Raw genomic sequence first — 14,701 nt, 5'->3', positions numbered from 1 at the left:
TGAGTTATTCACAAAACCTTTAAAGAAAGTGAATTATTCTGTCATAATGAGAAAATATTAAATCAGTATACAGGCATCAAGCAACATTCATGAAAATTTATGGTGTTTATCAAAGCTCATACAAAAAAAACAAAGAAATTTTTATTGTACAGTGAGGGCAGACAATGTTCATATTCCAAAATAAAAAACAAGCAAAATGGTGGTTGTACAATTGATTAAACCACGTTTGCTTTGGGGAAGCCTCCATCTTATGTTCTGTAAGTGTGCAAGCGTATGTGTATTGTATATATAGTGGGGAAGTGAGTTTAAGGTTAAAAGGAATCCAGGTAAGATGATTGTCATTGTCAGTTTTAATGCTGAATGTTTTTGCTGTGAAGCATGCAACCTAAGACACTGGGACCTCCTTGGTTGTACGGTCTGGGTAGATTTGGGGTTTCCTGCTGTTGTATCTCTCGCTGCAGTGACTGACGTAATGGCTGGTTCTGGTTATCCATCTCATTTCTTCCCCTCTATTTTTGGTGTTACGTGCTAGCTGGGGAATGAGTCATTACACCTGTGGGTGACAAAGCAGCAAACACTCCTAAACTCCCTAATCAACACAACCACAGATCCATATGCCATAGGATGTGAACTTTACAGCTAAGAATTGCAACTGCTAAATGACAATTTGACGCACCTTGACTCCTCCTAACTTTAAATCTGCTCCCCACTATATATACAGAATATCTATGCACTTAATTTTCTATTCATTTCCTCTGTTGAAATTTCGACATTAATAACAACAGCAATAGACCTTGCCCTTATAAAGGGACACAGCCCTAATAATATAATAATAATAATAATAATACTGTAATAACATCCTAAGAACAATCACATTCTGATAAAACAAGAGCCAAAGACCTTTCTTTTGTAGGTTTTTAAAGTATATTATAGCTTTCATCAGAGGAAATGTAAGTGAAGATTACTCTTCAGACACAGCTCATATATGGTGCCCTTGCAGATTTCACCAGGCACCCATTTTCAATTACATTTATACTACCACAGAGGTATTCCCTTAGGTTGGGATTACCGGGTAAATGATGTTGGTTAACCACAGAAACAATATCCATATTGAACTCTTTGTCAACCAAGTAGGCCACTTTTCAATAATGTAATCTTTATTGATCTTGTCCACGTTAACCCTATGGGAAGTCAACCTCTCACAAGCAGTGTCTGTCCATCAAAGTATTGAATGTATTTCTTTGATTGCTATTTTTAAAGGTACCTTGCTTGTTACGATACTGGGTATGGTGCTGTTTTACAAAGGAATGATGTTTCATTGCTTAGTGGAAAGTTACCTTGCGTTTTATGATAATGAAATATGGTATACAGTATGTTCTACAAAGATGAAACACAAAATCAAAATATTGGTATTTGAGGTAAGAGTTACTATGATACTTTTACCAGAAAAAAAGTTCACCAAAAATGGAGATATTTTACTTATTTTTGTGTAGTGCCAAACTAAGATAAATTGTAATTCCATTTATATACAAGTTACTATCTGTCCCAAAATAAGAGAAATAAAGGTCATAGAGACATAAATAAAAAATCCATTGCATGAGTAAGGCTAATGATGTTATTAGTTACTGTTTTATAAAAATAACCAAAAATATGACAATTAAGATAACTTACTCTTGAACTGTGCAACTGAACACATTGCTTTACCATTGATACAAAGTTCATGGCTAATTATGCCAGCTATTCAGCAACAAAGCAAAATAAAAGAAAAAAATGAAGTGCACGTAAACATCAGCTGAATAAAATATTTTAAGCTGAAATGAAATATTTTAAGTTCCCTTTTTTAAAATTAAAAAGCATTAAACATGAACTGCCTTTCCACTCGTATAATATTTGGTACAATTTGTGCAAGACACTCCATGGCAAAGCACAATGAAAGAATTGTAAAATTATACTCTGATTCTGACCACAAAGTACAGCCTGTATGAACAAATAAAAAAATTAAATACAGTACATGAATAACTATTTTGGATGCATACTCACCAAAACCCTGGTCTTCACTGTAATGAGCCCAATAGTGTACAGCATGACCTAAATTCCCTCACCTTGGATGATACAATGGGGACATGGGGTTTACTGTCTTTACCTTCATTTATTTCTGGAACTGAATCATTAGAACTTTATTCACTTTGTAGTTTGAAATCACTGTAAAAGCACACAAAAACTTTTTCTATCTTTTATCTTTCTGAGCCAAAGAACACTTTTTTTTTTAAGCTCCCAAAAGCTGAAAGAGAGAACATACTCTGTGCTAAATAACACTGTGTGGAGGTAGTTGGACATTCACTAAGTTGGAAGATTTTTTCCCTGAAAACCTGGGACTTTCTTGCTGCTTTCCATATTTAAACTGTTCATTATGGATTCACCAACAGTGCTACAACACAAAGATACAGAAGCACTTGTGGGTAATGTAACACCAAGCTTGGACAGTAAAACACAGTCTTTGTTTCTGAGAAATGTGGGCCATGTCCTGAGCTGTAAGCTCTACCCACCACACGAGCATCTTGTGACGTCATGTGTGAATTTCTTCCTGAGAATGTAAATTATGAAATTCTGAAAAGTATATTTAAAAAAAAAAAAAAAAAAAGTATTCTTGTGACACCATTATGGAGTGAAAGCTCTCTGAGGTTGGGAATATTTTGACACTAAAAGGCATTCAAAAGCCCTCAAAAGGTTAATAAAGGATATATTACTAGCTATGGTGTGTTTCTTAGGTTAATAAAGGATACATTACCAGTTATGGTGTGTTTCTTAATATTTTTAAGTTTGAAAATTTTCAGTCACCAAAATATCTTCTGTGGATTGTCTCCATAAATTGCCAATGCACTATTCCAGTCATGAGCTATTGTAACTTTTCAAGTCAGCAGATGTTTATCAAAACTTGCCTGTTTCTACAAGGTTTTAGTTCTCATATTTTTTGATTTACTGTATTCTCCTGAGCTTTGTTATTCATTTTAATCTAAAGTCTTATTTGTATGTACATTACCCTTTGACAGTTTTGATGAACTAGAAACTGAATTCATATTTCTCATCCTGAGTTTCTTTATCATTACTGGAAACCTTTGATGAAATGGTAAACTTATATTGATGATCTTTTTTCTTTGTGTATGTGAGTAAAAGATTTTCCTACTTTTCTATATTGCATCATTATAAACAAGAATATGAAAAAAATAGTGCCTTTTTGGAAGACGTGAAAGGAGAGCATATTTAGTCTCGGGTAATCTTCACTTCAATTTCCTCCGGATGGGGAGCAGTGGCCTGTGAAAGCTATAGAATTCTGAATTTTTATGATAATTTACTTACAAAAATCTACAAAAGAAGGGTGTTCCTTACTCCTAAAATAATAATAATAATAATAATAATAATAATAATAATAATAATAATAATAGTAATAATAATAATAATAATAATGATGATGGGATGCTTATGAGTAGATTTTGATGAATAGAACACTGTAACTACAATATACAGTACACATTTTCTATATGTGAAATATTATAATAAATAAAGGAAAACTTAGTGGTTTTTTATGTTGTAAATATATGTTAGTAACTTTCATACATCTTATTTTGCTATTAATGAATAAATAATGTATATCCCAGTAATGTCTGCAGTAATAAAATGTGCATTTCTAAGGAAGGTAAAGTACTCTGTTGTATTCTAATAGATAATCACAAAAATGTGAAAAAAAAACTTCTGTACAAAATTTAAAAAATACCCTCTATCTTTACTAGAAAAATATAGTCACTTTCATTAAAACATAAAATGATAAGTAATATGGATGTTAAGCTATCTCATTCTTGTAGATCTCTTCTATCTTGCTTTTCCTTTAAAACTGCCTTCTGCATTGCAATTAGGAACTGTTCATGAGACATTTGGTCCAAACTTGCAAAAAGTGCATGAGCCAAAAACGGAATTTTTCGTAAAACTCTGCCACTGAAGCCTTGACTCATCCTGAAAGAAAAATTTATTTTTAGCTGAACTAGTTATGTGAACTCATCACTACTGTACTCTGAGATGAAAATAACAAAAACTTTTATCCTTTCTCTAAGATGATATTTTCATTATTAAGATCCATGCAACTGAGGAAGTCTTTTAAAGGGGAAGTTGATCTAGCTGTAACCAAGGAATGCATTGCTATTAACTATTATACGAGAACATAATTCAGTACAGTACTGAAACCCTAACTCTGCAAGAAAACCTAGAATAATTTTATAGCTGACTGTAATTCTTGGTTTTGGCAAAATCATATTACTGTATAGCTTTTTAAGAAACTGTATAATTACAGTATTTATTTAAATTCACTCATTAAACTTTGCATATCTTTATAATCACACATGATTGACAATACAATTCTCTTCATCTGAATGATCCTGCAAAACCCCTTTTATCTGGGTTAAAGCATTTTTGCTTTAAGATTTTATATATGGAATGAGTAATTATCTATTCTCAATCGGTATCAAAGTTTAAGCCTGAAAACTTAAGTTTGGTTAATAGCTAACAGATTGTTTCTAATTTTTAGTTTAATACCATAATTACTTTCAGATAAGTTTGGTTAATAGCTAACAGACTGTTTCTAATTTTTAGTTTAATACCAATCTTACTTTTCCATCTGATATCTTTATAAAACATGACTGATTTTGATTTTTTTGTGCCAAAAATTGAAGACCTACTAAACAAGGCTCAGGAGTCTGCTTCTGTGAAGGTAATGTTGAGAATATGCTGAGCATGTTGTAAGTTTGATGCCATGTAGAATATGCCGAGCATGTTGTAAGTTTGATGCCATGTAGAATATGACAAAGTCATCTATATTTTATAAACTATTTTCAATTCTACTCAGTAATTGATTTGTGATCTCATTTACGGCAAGGAGGATCAATGTGCTACTCAACACTTGAACACCATTTTCCAATCTATGTCTGAATAAATGCAATCTATTTGCACTTGAAAAGTCAAATCTGTTAAGATGGTTTTTGTGACCCTAAAACTACAAGTAATTATGGTGCAATATGACTTACTCAGATATCTTCCATAAAAATATTGATAATTTTGTTGCATCATTTTCAATCATATTAGACACCTGGAGCTCTTGAAGTGTGAATATCTTTTCATTGTCCACAATAATACCAGTCTGAAATAATTAGGTCAAAATAGTTAATCACTTCAAATTAATAATTACCTAAAACTTAAAAAAGTATCATAGGATAAGCAAATAAAAATCAAGATTTAGTTAGCTAATATCAGATTTTGTTAAGAGTTGAAATTTCAGATTACTCACATTAAACACAGACAAAATAATGAAGATAATATTAACAGCTCACAGAACTTCATTACTAGCTGCCAGTCCTCGGATTGTAAATTTAAGTATTAGGTTACCTGATCACCTGTGAAGCTGCATTTTGCAAGTGCATGCCACCTGTTAATCTAATCAGTCAAAGGCAAAACTAATAAGTGCAGTCTCTGACACTACACATATTAGCAGCAGTAGCCCATTCTGCAACTTGTAATTTTTCTATAATAAATTTATTTTTTCTATACATGTAAACCCATCACTTTAAGACTGATTGTGCAACTGCAAAAATCCGTAAACAATAACCAGTCAAAAAGAAGCAGTGTTCCTCAAGTTCCATATGGCATATCAATTCACTTTTAGTCTGAACAGCTGCCAGAACAGTGGGTTGGGAGGAAAGATATTAAAAGTAAAAATGATGATTGCACAGCAAAATAAATTTTTTATATACAAAATGTAATCCGAAAATCACATTTCCAAAGATTGGACTGAGAGTAATGGTGAAGTAAATTACTGTATGTAAATCTATAATGATGTACATTTCAAATGCTCCAAGGTACAGAGATTCCTGTGATCCTAGGCCCCCCAAATCAGGTAGGGAGAGCATAATCTGCAGTTATGACTGGACCAAAGAAAATTAATTTAAATATCTGTGGACAAGTGCTCTTATTTTAAATGCAACAGAAGTCACCTAGCTACTCTAAATGCTCACTTGTCTTTACAAAGATTTACATTCCAAGTCTTAGCCAAAATGTGGCCCATGCCCTGACCTTATCTGCCTTAACCTTAAATTCAGCTGATTCCTCTGATGTATCCTTGTCTACCCGAGATACTGTGCCTGAGCAAAAATTGGAGATAAGTGTTCTTGGAGACCTGTTTGTTCAACAAGTAGACAAGAGACGCTGATTTATTCTTTCTGCAATCATTAATTCTGTGTAAGCATAAAAGATCTACCCTGGCCTCACAACAGAAGAGAGAGAAGGAACTGCAAACAAAGCTATGGAGCGGTTCTGTGAACAAGCAGTTTGCGTTATAGCAATGAAGGCATGAACAAAGGAAAGGGCAACGAATCTTTAACTGGATAGGTTGTGAAGCTCACTCATTCTACAAGAAGAGATGAAGGCTAGGAAGATGGCCATCATCAAGATAAAATCCACCAAGGAGGCCTGGAGCTTTGGTTAATTCTTAAAAACCAAAGCAATGTCTACATTATGAAATTTTAAAGATCTTCATTCTCAAAATGCTGACAAAGAACTGCCAGGTCTTTTGATGGCCTAGGTTGCTTATGTTGAAAATCTCACAACAAGGTTTCAATGGACAATCTGCAAGTATATCTAAATTCTGATGAAATCTCCAGAATTGTGACTGCTGGAAAAGCATGCTATACATGGGAGTTCTTGGGCTGTTGACTAGAGATATGGTCCAAAAACCACTCCTGCTGTGGCCATTACTCGTACATGGTTTACTAAGGTCATGAAGAGGCACTTGTAAATCTTTTCTTTACTTATTCTAGCCCTTAATAGCCTAAAGGGGGAAAATATGTATACCTTAACATTGTCCCAGAGTGCATAAAACCATCTATTTTCCAGGCTGAATGGTCAGGCAGTAGTTTGCAACTTTCTTGCTATCCCAGCACTAGACAGATGGCCCATTTCCAGGGACAGAGCAACCAGTAAAAAACTCATTGTCTTTGAAGAGAACCTGAAGGTTCATTCAACTGGAGACTGAATGCCTACTAGTAAAGTGGCTGCAGAGCAGTTTCATGTACTCAAGACAACAGCCTAAGTAATGGGGTATGCCTTACATGTTTGAAATTTATATTTGTGAATAGCATTTCTTATAGGAATCAATGCCTAGGGTTGATGTACTGTATTATTTGTGCAATTTGTACAATTATGATTAACATTTAAGGAGAAAATACCACAAGTTACAAAAATGAATTACAAATAAAGAAAAATATAACAAATAATCAGGAAAGATTACCACAATATGAGGGGCATGGGGTAGTTCTCTTAGGCTACAGCTTTTTTCATTGCTGTACATCAAATACCTTGTTATACAAACATTAAGATACGCTAATACTAGAGTGCAATAAACAAAAAAAAATTCAAAACACTAAAAAATTCAAATAAAATGCAAACGCTTATTATGGTGGTTTTGTTGACGTCCAATCTGTTGATTTAGTCATGTTCTTTGCGTGTGTATGGGAAGTATGAAAAGCTTTCTCTGTTGTTTTGTAACCAAGTTGGTGTGCTTGGCAAATATAAGTGCCATGCCTTCACATAAAGCTAAAACAATTTAGCACAATCTTATAATGTTTCAGCATAGGCTAACCTTCAATTTTTCAAAGTAGTTTACACCAATCCTTCCACATCTCCAAAAATAAATTAAAAACAACAAAAAATGTGAAATTGTCAACAAAGCAAAGCACAAAAAATATGATCTGGTTACAAAACCTTTTCTTACATGGTCATACATTCAAAAGCATTGCAAATCATAGCTGATATAATGATGTAACCAATAAAATGGGAGGTTATCTAAATACTGAGGAGTTCAGGGTCTAATAATTAATTCATTTCTCTTGAAAGGTTGTTTGCCTTTGCAAGTATTTGGAAGAGGTCTGTTTAGACAGGTTTTCCCTGTTTGAACTGATATACATGTAGTATCCATTACTTACTGAGACCATATAAAGACCTTAGGCTAATCAATTAGGTTTATGCATACATTTGGTAGAATACTAATTATGACTGCAAAACTTACCCTTTCAAGTTCCTGAATACATGTGTGATAAATCTGATAAATGGCAGCATGTGATGGTGGCCCAATGTACTGTTTAATATCAGCTCTATCAACAAAAGCCAAGTCAACAGATGTTGATAAATTAGAAGTGGTCAAAATAAGGACATTAGGGAACCTGAAACAAGGAAAAATGAAACTTAGGCATTTCACTTATATCATATATCATCTATCTTCAAAGCACAAGCCGTCATTTAAGACTTGAAATTTCACCACACAAACCTGAACATTTTTTCCTGTCATTTAAGACTTAAAATCTCACCACACAAACCCACCCATTTTTTCCTATTCATGACACGGTAACTCACCCATTACTAATATAGAGGTGCTTTTAAACAGTAGTTTAAAGGAACCCCTTACTCTAATTTCATGACTTATAAGGTTGGCCCAAAAGCATAAAACTTGAGGCAAAGAAGTTAAAAGATGTTGAAGAATATTTAGTACTGCCTACAGTATGGCAAAAAATCCCTACTGTAAGCAGTACTCACAAGAGTACTTTACCAAGGGTCTGTTAACGTCTTAATCAAATACAGATTGCTCATTAAAAGCAAAGCTACAGATGGAGGTCAAACGACAGGACTAAGATATTGAAACACAAAACATTTCATGTTATATAAAAACAAGTACTGTATCACTCTGTTTATGTCTACAACCCAGTACAGTTCAGTGTTAGCTAACACTGAGTCATCAATATTATTATTATGCAAAAGACAAAACCTGTTCATATGAAACAACCCCAAAGGGACCAATGACTTGAAATTCAAGCTTCCAAAGAATATGGTGTTCACTAGGAATATATAAGAGGAATAAAGGACCTCTGGAACTGAGAAGTTCAACAGCGAGACACATTTACTGCATATTGGTGATGCTGTTCAGAGAATCTGGTTGCTCTTGGCAGGTAAGGGGGATCAGGGATCAATTGTAAATGTAAAAGATCTCTGTTGAAATACAACTTATGAACCATCTGTCAATGGTCCAAGTCATAACTGCTGCTATTAGGAAACATAAACCTACCACTGCGAACCACACTATCTAAAAGAGATAAATCTTTAACAGGAGCAGACATCAACACCAAAGAACAGCATTCTAGTAAAGGAAGCACAAATGAACTAAAACAGGTTGCACTGATTTTATGAACAATACAGCTGACCCTCATTAAGCCAGACCCCGTTAATCCGGATATCGGATAAGACGGACACCGAAGAGGGTCAGCCCATTTAAAATACGTAATGTTCAACCACGATTTAAGATAGTTACTCTTCCTCCACTCGTCGCGTACCGTTTTCCTTTTTTATTTACCAAAGGTAAATGAAAACTTTAAATTTATATTTTTATTTTATACATACTGTTCTGTATTTATACTGTACTAAACTAAAATGCTTTTAACTTGTAACCAATTTAACTTGCGCATGGTACGTACCGTCGTTAAGAAACACTATTGTCTGGAACAGTAGGAAGTATCGTAGCCAATCACTGAGCATTAACAGTTTTACCTATCTGCTGCCCGACTGGTAGCTACAGTACGATGCTTTGTGTGTTTTTTAGGAAAGAAAAGATATGACAAAGGTAAACTTTACAAAGACAAAAGCTGAGTTACTGAACAATACTTGTGTTAGGCAAATGAGAGAGAGAGAGAGAGAGAGAGAGAGAGAATTGCCAGTTCCCTCTATGCAGCGTAATTCTATCTGTGTTTACGTGGCAAATGACAAAGAGAGAGAGAGAGAGAGAGAGAGAGAGAGAGAGAGAGAATTGCCAGTTCCCTCTATGCAGCGTAATTCTATCTGTGTTTACGTGGCAAATGACAAAGAGAGAGAGAGAGAGAGAGAGAGAGAGAGAGAGAGAGAGAGAGAGAGAGAGAGAAAATTGCCAGTTCTCTCTATGCAGAAAATTGCCAGTTCTCTCTATGCAGCATAATTCTATCCTCGAGAGATTAAAGAGAAGAATTTTGTTTTAAAGGTATGTCAACGCAGCGTTAGTAAATATCTTCTGAAGCAAAAAATATATATATATTTTGTTGCTGATGAATCTCTGAACCAACAATTTTAACAATCAAAGTAATAAGAAGGAATTCATTCGATTCTTCATGTAATCAGTAAAATACATACACTATTAAAAACTACGTATTGTATTCAAAACGCATGCACTTATATCATCATCAGCTTCTCTGAGCAAAAGTTCTTTCTCAGACAGAATACAGCTAAAGCCTGACTGGCTGGCTGGTTGCCATGGAGATCTGCTAGCCAATGACAGCCCTCTACTTCTGTTCTATTTATAGACATACGTCATGACAGCACTAAGTTTGAATGTTGCCATGATCGAGATTATTTGACTGCTAATGGCAAAAATTACTCAATAATTTGCTTTATATAATTATTTCTTCATGAAAACGAATTCAACGATAATTTTAACTTCAATATAGTGGTATGAAAAATCCCACAACAGTCTGTAGTGGTGATGCATCATCACTTGCGAATCCTATTCCTGGACAGTTCAGATTTACGCCTGCAAACTGATGACGATGTCAGTAACAATAAAAAACAACCCTCTCCAAGACTGATATGATGAAATGTATTTTATAGTCTTACTTATTATTAAAATTCACAAGTTGAATTAGTTATTTTGATCATGTACACTTTTGCATTTTACGGAATGTTTTTGTTGAAAACAAAATGTGTTAGTGAACTTATGGTCTTAATTGTCCCACTATTTTATTACTGATGATCTTAATCAACTCACATTTATTTAACAGTATATTAATATAGATAATAATAAACTATAATGAATAAATAACTAAATTGAAAAAAAAACATGAAAGAGGAAAAAATCTTACTTTTCATTTTAGAGACTCCACTTCATGTCTTGCCCTAGGAATCTACATGTGCAGCTGAATTCTATAATTTTTACCATGTTTTATTCTTCATTTTTCATCTTTTACCACGAGCTTTAATTCAAACGTCTCTGCATTGGTTTATTATTCATACTCTATAAAAATAATGAAATAAGTATATATATAGGTATTTATAGGTATATATACAGATATCGCCAGTTAAACCGGGCTATCGGCTAAGACGGACACCCTGGCCCCCCTATTAGTCCGTCTTAACGGGAGGATGGGGTGAGAAATCTATATGTGATCTGCTAATCAATAGTATTTTTGTTTTACTGGAGTTCAGCCTCATACCCCTCCGACCACACCATTCACTGATCTGGTCCACATCCCGATTAAGGCTGAGGGCAGCTTCATTTCTCAAAAGTGGAGACTACTACACCCATATGGCCAACAGCCATATCACTTGTATACACTAAAAATAAGAGTGGATCAAGAACACTACCCTGTGGAGCTCCAGACATAATATCTGGTGGATAATTGCAAAAGACCTGATTACCCCATTTTATTTTTCATTTCTCTTTTGCATATTCCTATCTCCCTTTTTATTTATACGCTTATTCTTATTCTGCATTTCACTTTTACAACACCTGTATTTTGCCTGTTTACTGATTTTGACAAGCACACATGTCCACACTGAAAGACAGGAATAAGTTACATTTTGACACATATTAAATCAAATTATTTCCAAGGTTAACTTGCATGATTTTCCATTAGTTAGTTACCAAGCAATTAAGAGTTTTGATTTTAAGAAAGTTTAACATGCATGGAACAGCTGGACTTACTTTTTAATTTGGTCTAGTTGTGTCAAAACAGCATTAACTACCCGAATAGCATCACCTGGGTCCCCAGTGGATTGTCCTGACTGTCTTGCTAATGTTAAACTCTCTACTTCATCGATGAGAAGCAGCACTAGTGTTTCAGGATCTTCAACTAATTCTGTAATTCTAGTGAACATCTTCTGGACTAGTTTTCCACTCTGTAACAGATATATGTAACTTACTTGATGCATAGAGCAGAAATAAATAGTCTAATAAAATAAAAATTCCAAACAAAATAAATTATAGACTCCAGTGTGAAAATATCACTGAAACATCTTAACAGAACACAGTAATACCATACAATTAACAAACATTTGTCTGTTGTGTGCATGCATGACTTCACATGTAAGTGTAATGATTGTATGGCAAGAACTGCACCAGTGTGTTATGTTCCATCATCATTGTTAAGTATCACTGATTCATCGTAAGAAAGACTAAGTGGACGTGGATACATTTATTATATTCTTACATGTACATGAGGAGTGGTGTTTTAAAAATTACAATGATGCTTTTCAATTGATATTGTTTTATAACAACTGCAGTATAATAGATAAACTATTGTATATATACTGTAGTAGCATTGTGCAGGTACAGTACATATATTATTTTTTCTCTCACCTTATATTGTTAACAGAGTAGCCTACTGCATAATAAAAAGTGTGCACTGTATAGTACTATATTTTATACAATTTGTAAATAATGAACTACTTATGCTATGTTCAATACCAGTGAAGAGTATTACCAACATTACAGTAAAGCGCCCATATCTGCAGGGGATGTGTACTACACCCGCCCCTTGAATAGCTAAAATCCTCGAATACTTAAAACCCCCTCTAAAAACAATCAGAACTGCCTATTTTGATAGTTCAAAGACAAAAAAAAATCTCTAAAAATGCTTATACCTGAGTATTTCAATAGTTTTATCACAAAAAGTGTATTTACTCATGAAAATTATATGAAAATACAGTAATTAGTGAATATTTCTCAGTGAAAAATACTGTGAATGGGCAAATTTTCCCCAAATAATGTGTATATATGTTCCATGTAGAAATCTGTGAATAGCTGAGTCCGCGAATTGTTAGAACGTGAATACGGGGGGTTTACTGCACTACAAAATTGGGATTTAAGGTTGGAAAAGATTGGAAAGCGAGGGGAAAGGAAATTACAAGTTATTTGTGGATTCCAGTTTTCGTGAGGGACTGGCACAATTAAAACTCCTGCAAAATTTGAGACAACTACACTTCTACTATAAATGATTCAATCATGTAACAGGAAGAATCAAACACTACCCATTTTGGAATATAGAAACAATACTGTTCAGATGTTTCACTAACATCTCTGAAGATTTGGTTTTATTCAGCTGTCTTCTCTAAATGAACGTACAGCATAAGGTATATGTCACCTTACTCAGCAATTATTTTCTTGAACTCTCCAAAGCACCTATTTCTTATGGTTAGCAACAGACAAATCTAGTTATTAAATAACTTTCATTCATGCCTATTAACCTGTTCCTGGTTAATTAACACAATACTGTATATTCAAATTTTACTTATGCTCGTCAGCAAAATCAGTTTTTTTGGTTATCCCCAGAGCAGAAATCAGCATTTAAAAGGTCCTGTATGGGGTATTAATTCCCTGGGAGGCTGTCAGTTGTGTGTGCTGATGTTTCATTTTATTTATTGTTACGATTTCAGTGCAAGAGCATAACACCTACACTTGGCTATAGTGTATAAATATGTATATAATGTTGTATCAGGATGCAAACAGTTTCATACATACTTGTTTTATCAATGTACACTATTTTATTATTATTCACTAATGATTTTTTCCAATGATTTTTTTTGCTTAAACTAACCACTTTTAAAACTAATACTTATTACTGCTTCTCATTACTTATTTTACAAGAATACCTTGATGACACTTAGATGACATATGGGTGTTACTATGTGGTGTAGAGGATTAACATCAGTACCTCCCTACACTGTGATAAAGTATATCATGAGGGGAGACACCAAGTGTTTCTGCCTCCACACATTGACAAAGGTTACTGGATACTCCACAACAATAATCACCATCCATACAAGGCATTTAAAAGGTACAGAAATTCAGATATAAAAGCAGATTGTGTGATGTTCAAAACCCACACACACAAAGTCTGTATTTCATCCCATAAAGTGTCAAACCATAAATGGGTTAATATCATCAAGCCTGTTAAACAGCAGGAACAATTGCTATCATTTTAAATAATTCACAGTTTCATTCTTCCTGTAGAAACAAGCTCCTTATTTGACTTCCTCAGGGCCATATCATTTGTTGATTATTTTCAATTTTTCATACTATCTTGGATAGTTGCTGCAGTACCTTGGAAAAATTGTAGCTGGTTGTGAGAACATGGGGCAAACAGTATATTTCTTATTAATGACCTTCTCAGGTCTTTTCCTTTCTATTCATTTCCACTAACTCAGCTCCATATTTCTTCTTTTACCTTTCTGCCCTCTCTGTTACTAATTGCTCTTCCCTTGTCTGTCTACTCCAGTCTTAAGAGCATATCTGAATACAGACCAAGCAACGTTCATTCAATGTCTCCAATACATTGTTACTACTTACTTCTCTGCCATCTCCCCATCCAGTTCTGCAATTTTGTTAAATGATAAGAGAAGTTTAACCTCTTGATACCATCATTAGGGGCAATTCATCTGGCCATCCACCTTGCTCCTATATCTCAAGGCAATCTTTCTGTTTACCTATTTGTATACTTTTTAGACAGTTCAGCTGTGCTAATGAAAGGTTTCCTACTCCTCTCTAGTGGCCTCATTACCCCTAACAGATGACAACTTCCCATATTTACTTTGT

At 34.1% G+C, this 14,701-nt stretch overlaps 1 protein-coding gene across 1 annotated transcript in view; it reads right to left on the bottom strand.

Moving 5' to 3' along the window:
• Positions 1 to 3,756: 3,756 nt before the first annotated feature.
• pch2 (pachytene checkpoint 2 protein) overlaps positions 3,757 to 14,701 on the bottom strand; it is a 61,820-nt gene continuing 50,875 nt past the window's right edge. The window contains exons 6-9 of the mRNA XM_067101463.1: positions 11,813 to 12,006; positions 8,105 to 8,258; positions 5,073 to 5,185; positions 3,757 to 4,008 (exon numbers count right to left, since the gene is read on the bottom strand). Of these exons, the coding sequence (XP_066957564.1) occupies positions 3,849 to 4,008; positions 5,073 to 5,185; positions 8,105 to 8,258; positions 11,813 to 12,006 (621 nt within the window). The 3' untranslated portion in view covers positions 3,757 to 3,848. The remainder of the gene's footprint in view (positions 4,009 to 5,072; positions 5,186 to 8,104; positions 8,259 to 11,812; positions 12,007 to 14,701) is intronic.

The sequence above is a fragment of the Macrobrachium rosenbergii genome, chromosome 57, assembly GCF_040412425.1.
Source record: "Macrobrachium rosenbergii isolate ZJJX-2024 chromosome 57, ASM4041242v1, whole genome shotgun sequence".
Lineage (NCBI taxonomy): Eukaryota > Metazoa > Arthropoda > Malacostraca > Decapoda > Palaemonidae > Macrobrachium > Macrobrachium rosenbergii.
Note: the sequence above shows the minus strand (reverse complement) of the source record. Positions and strands in the feature narration are given on the sequence as shown.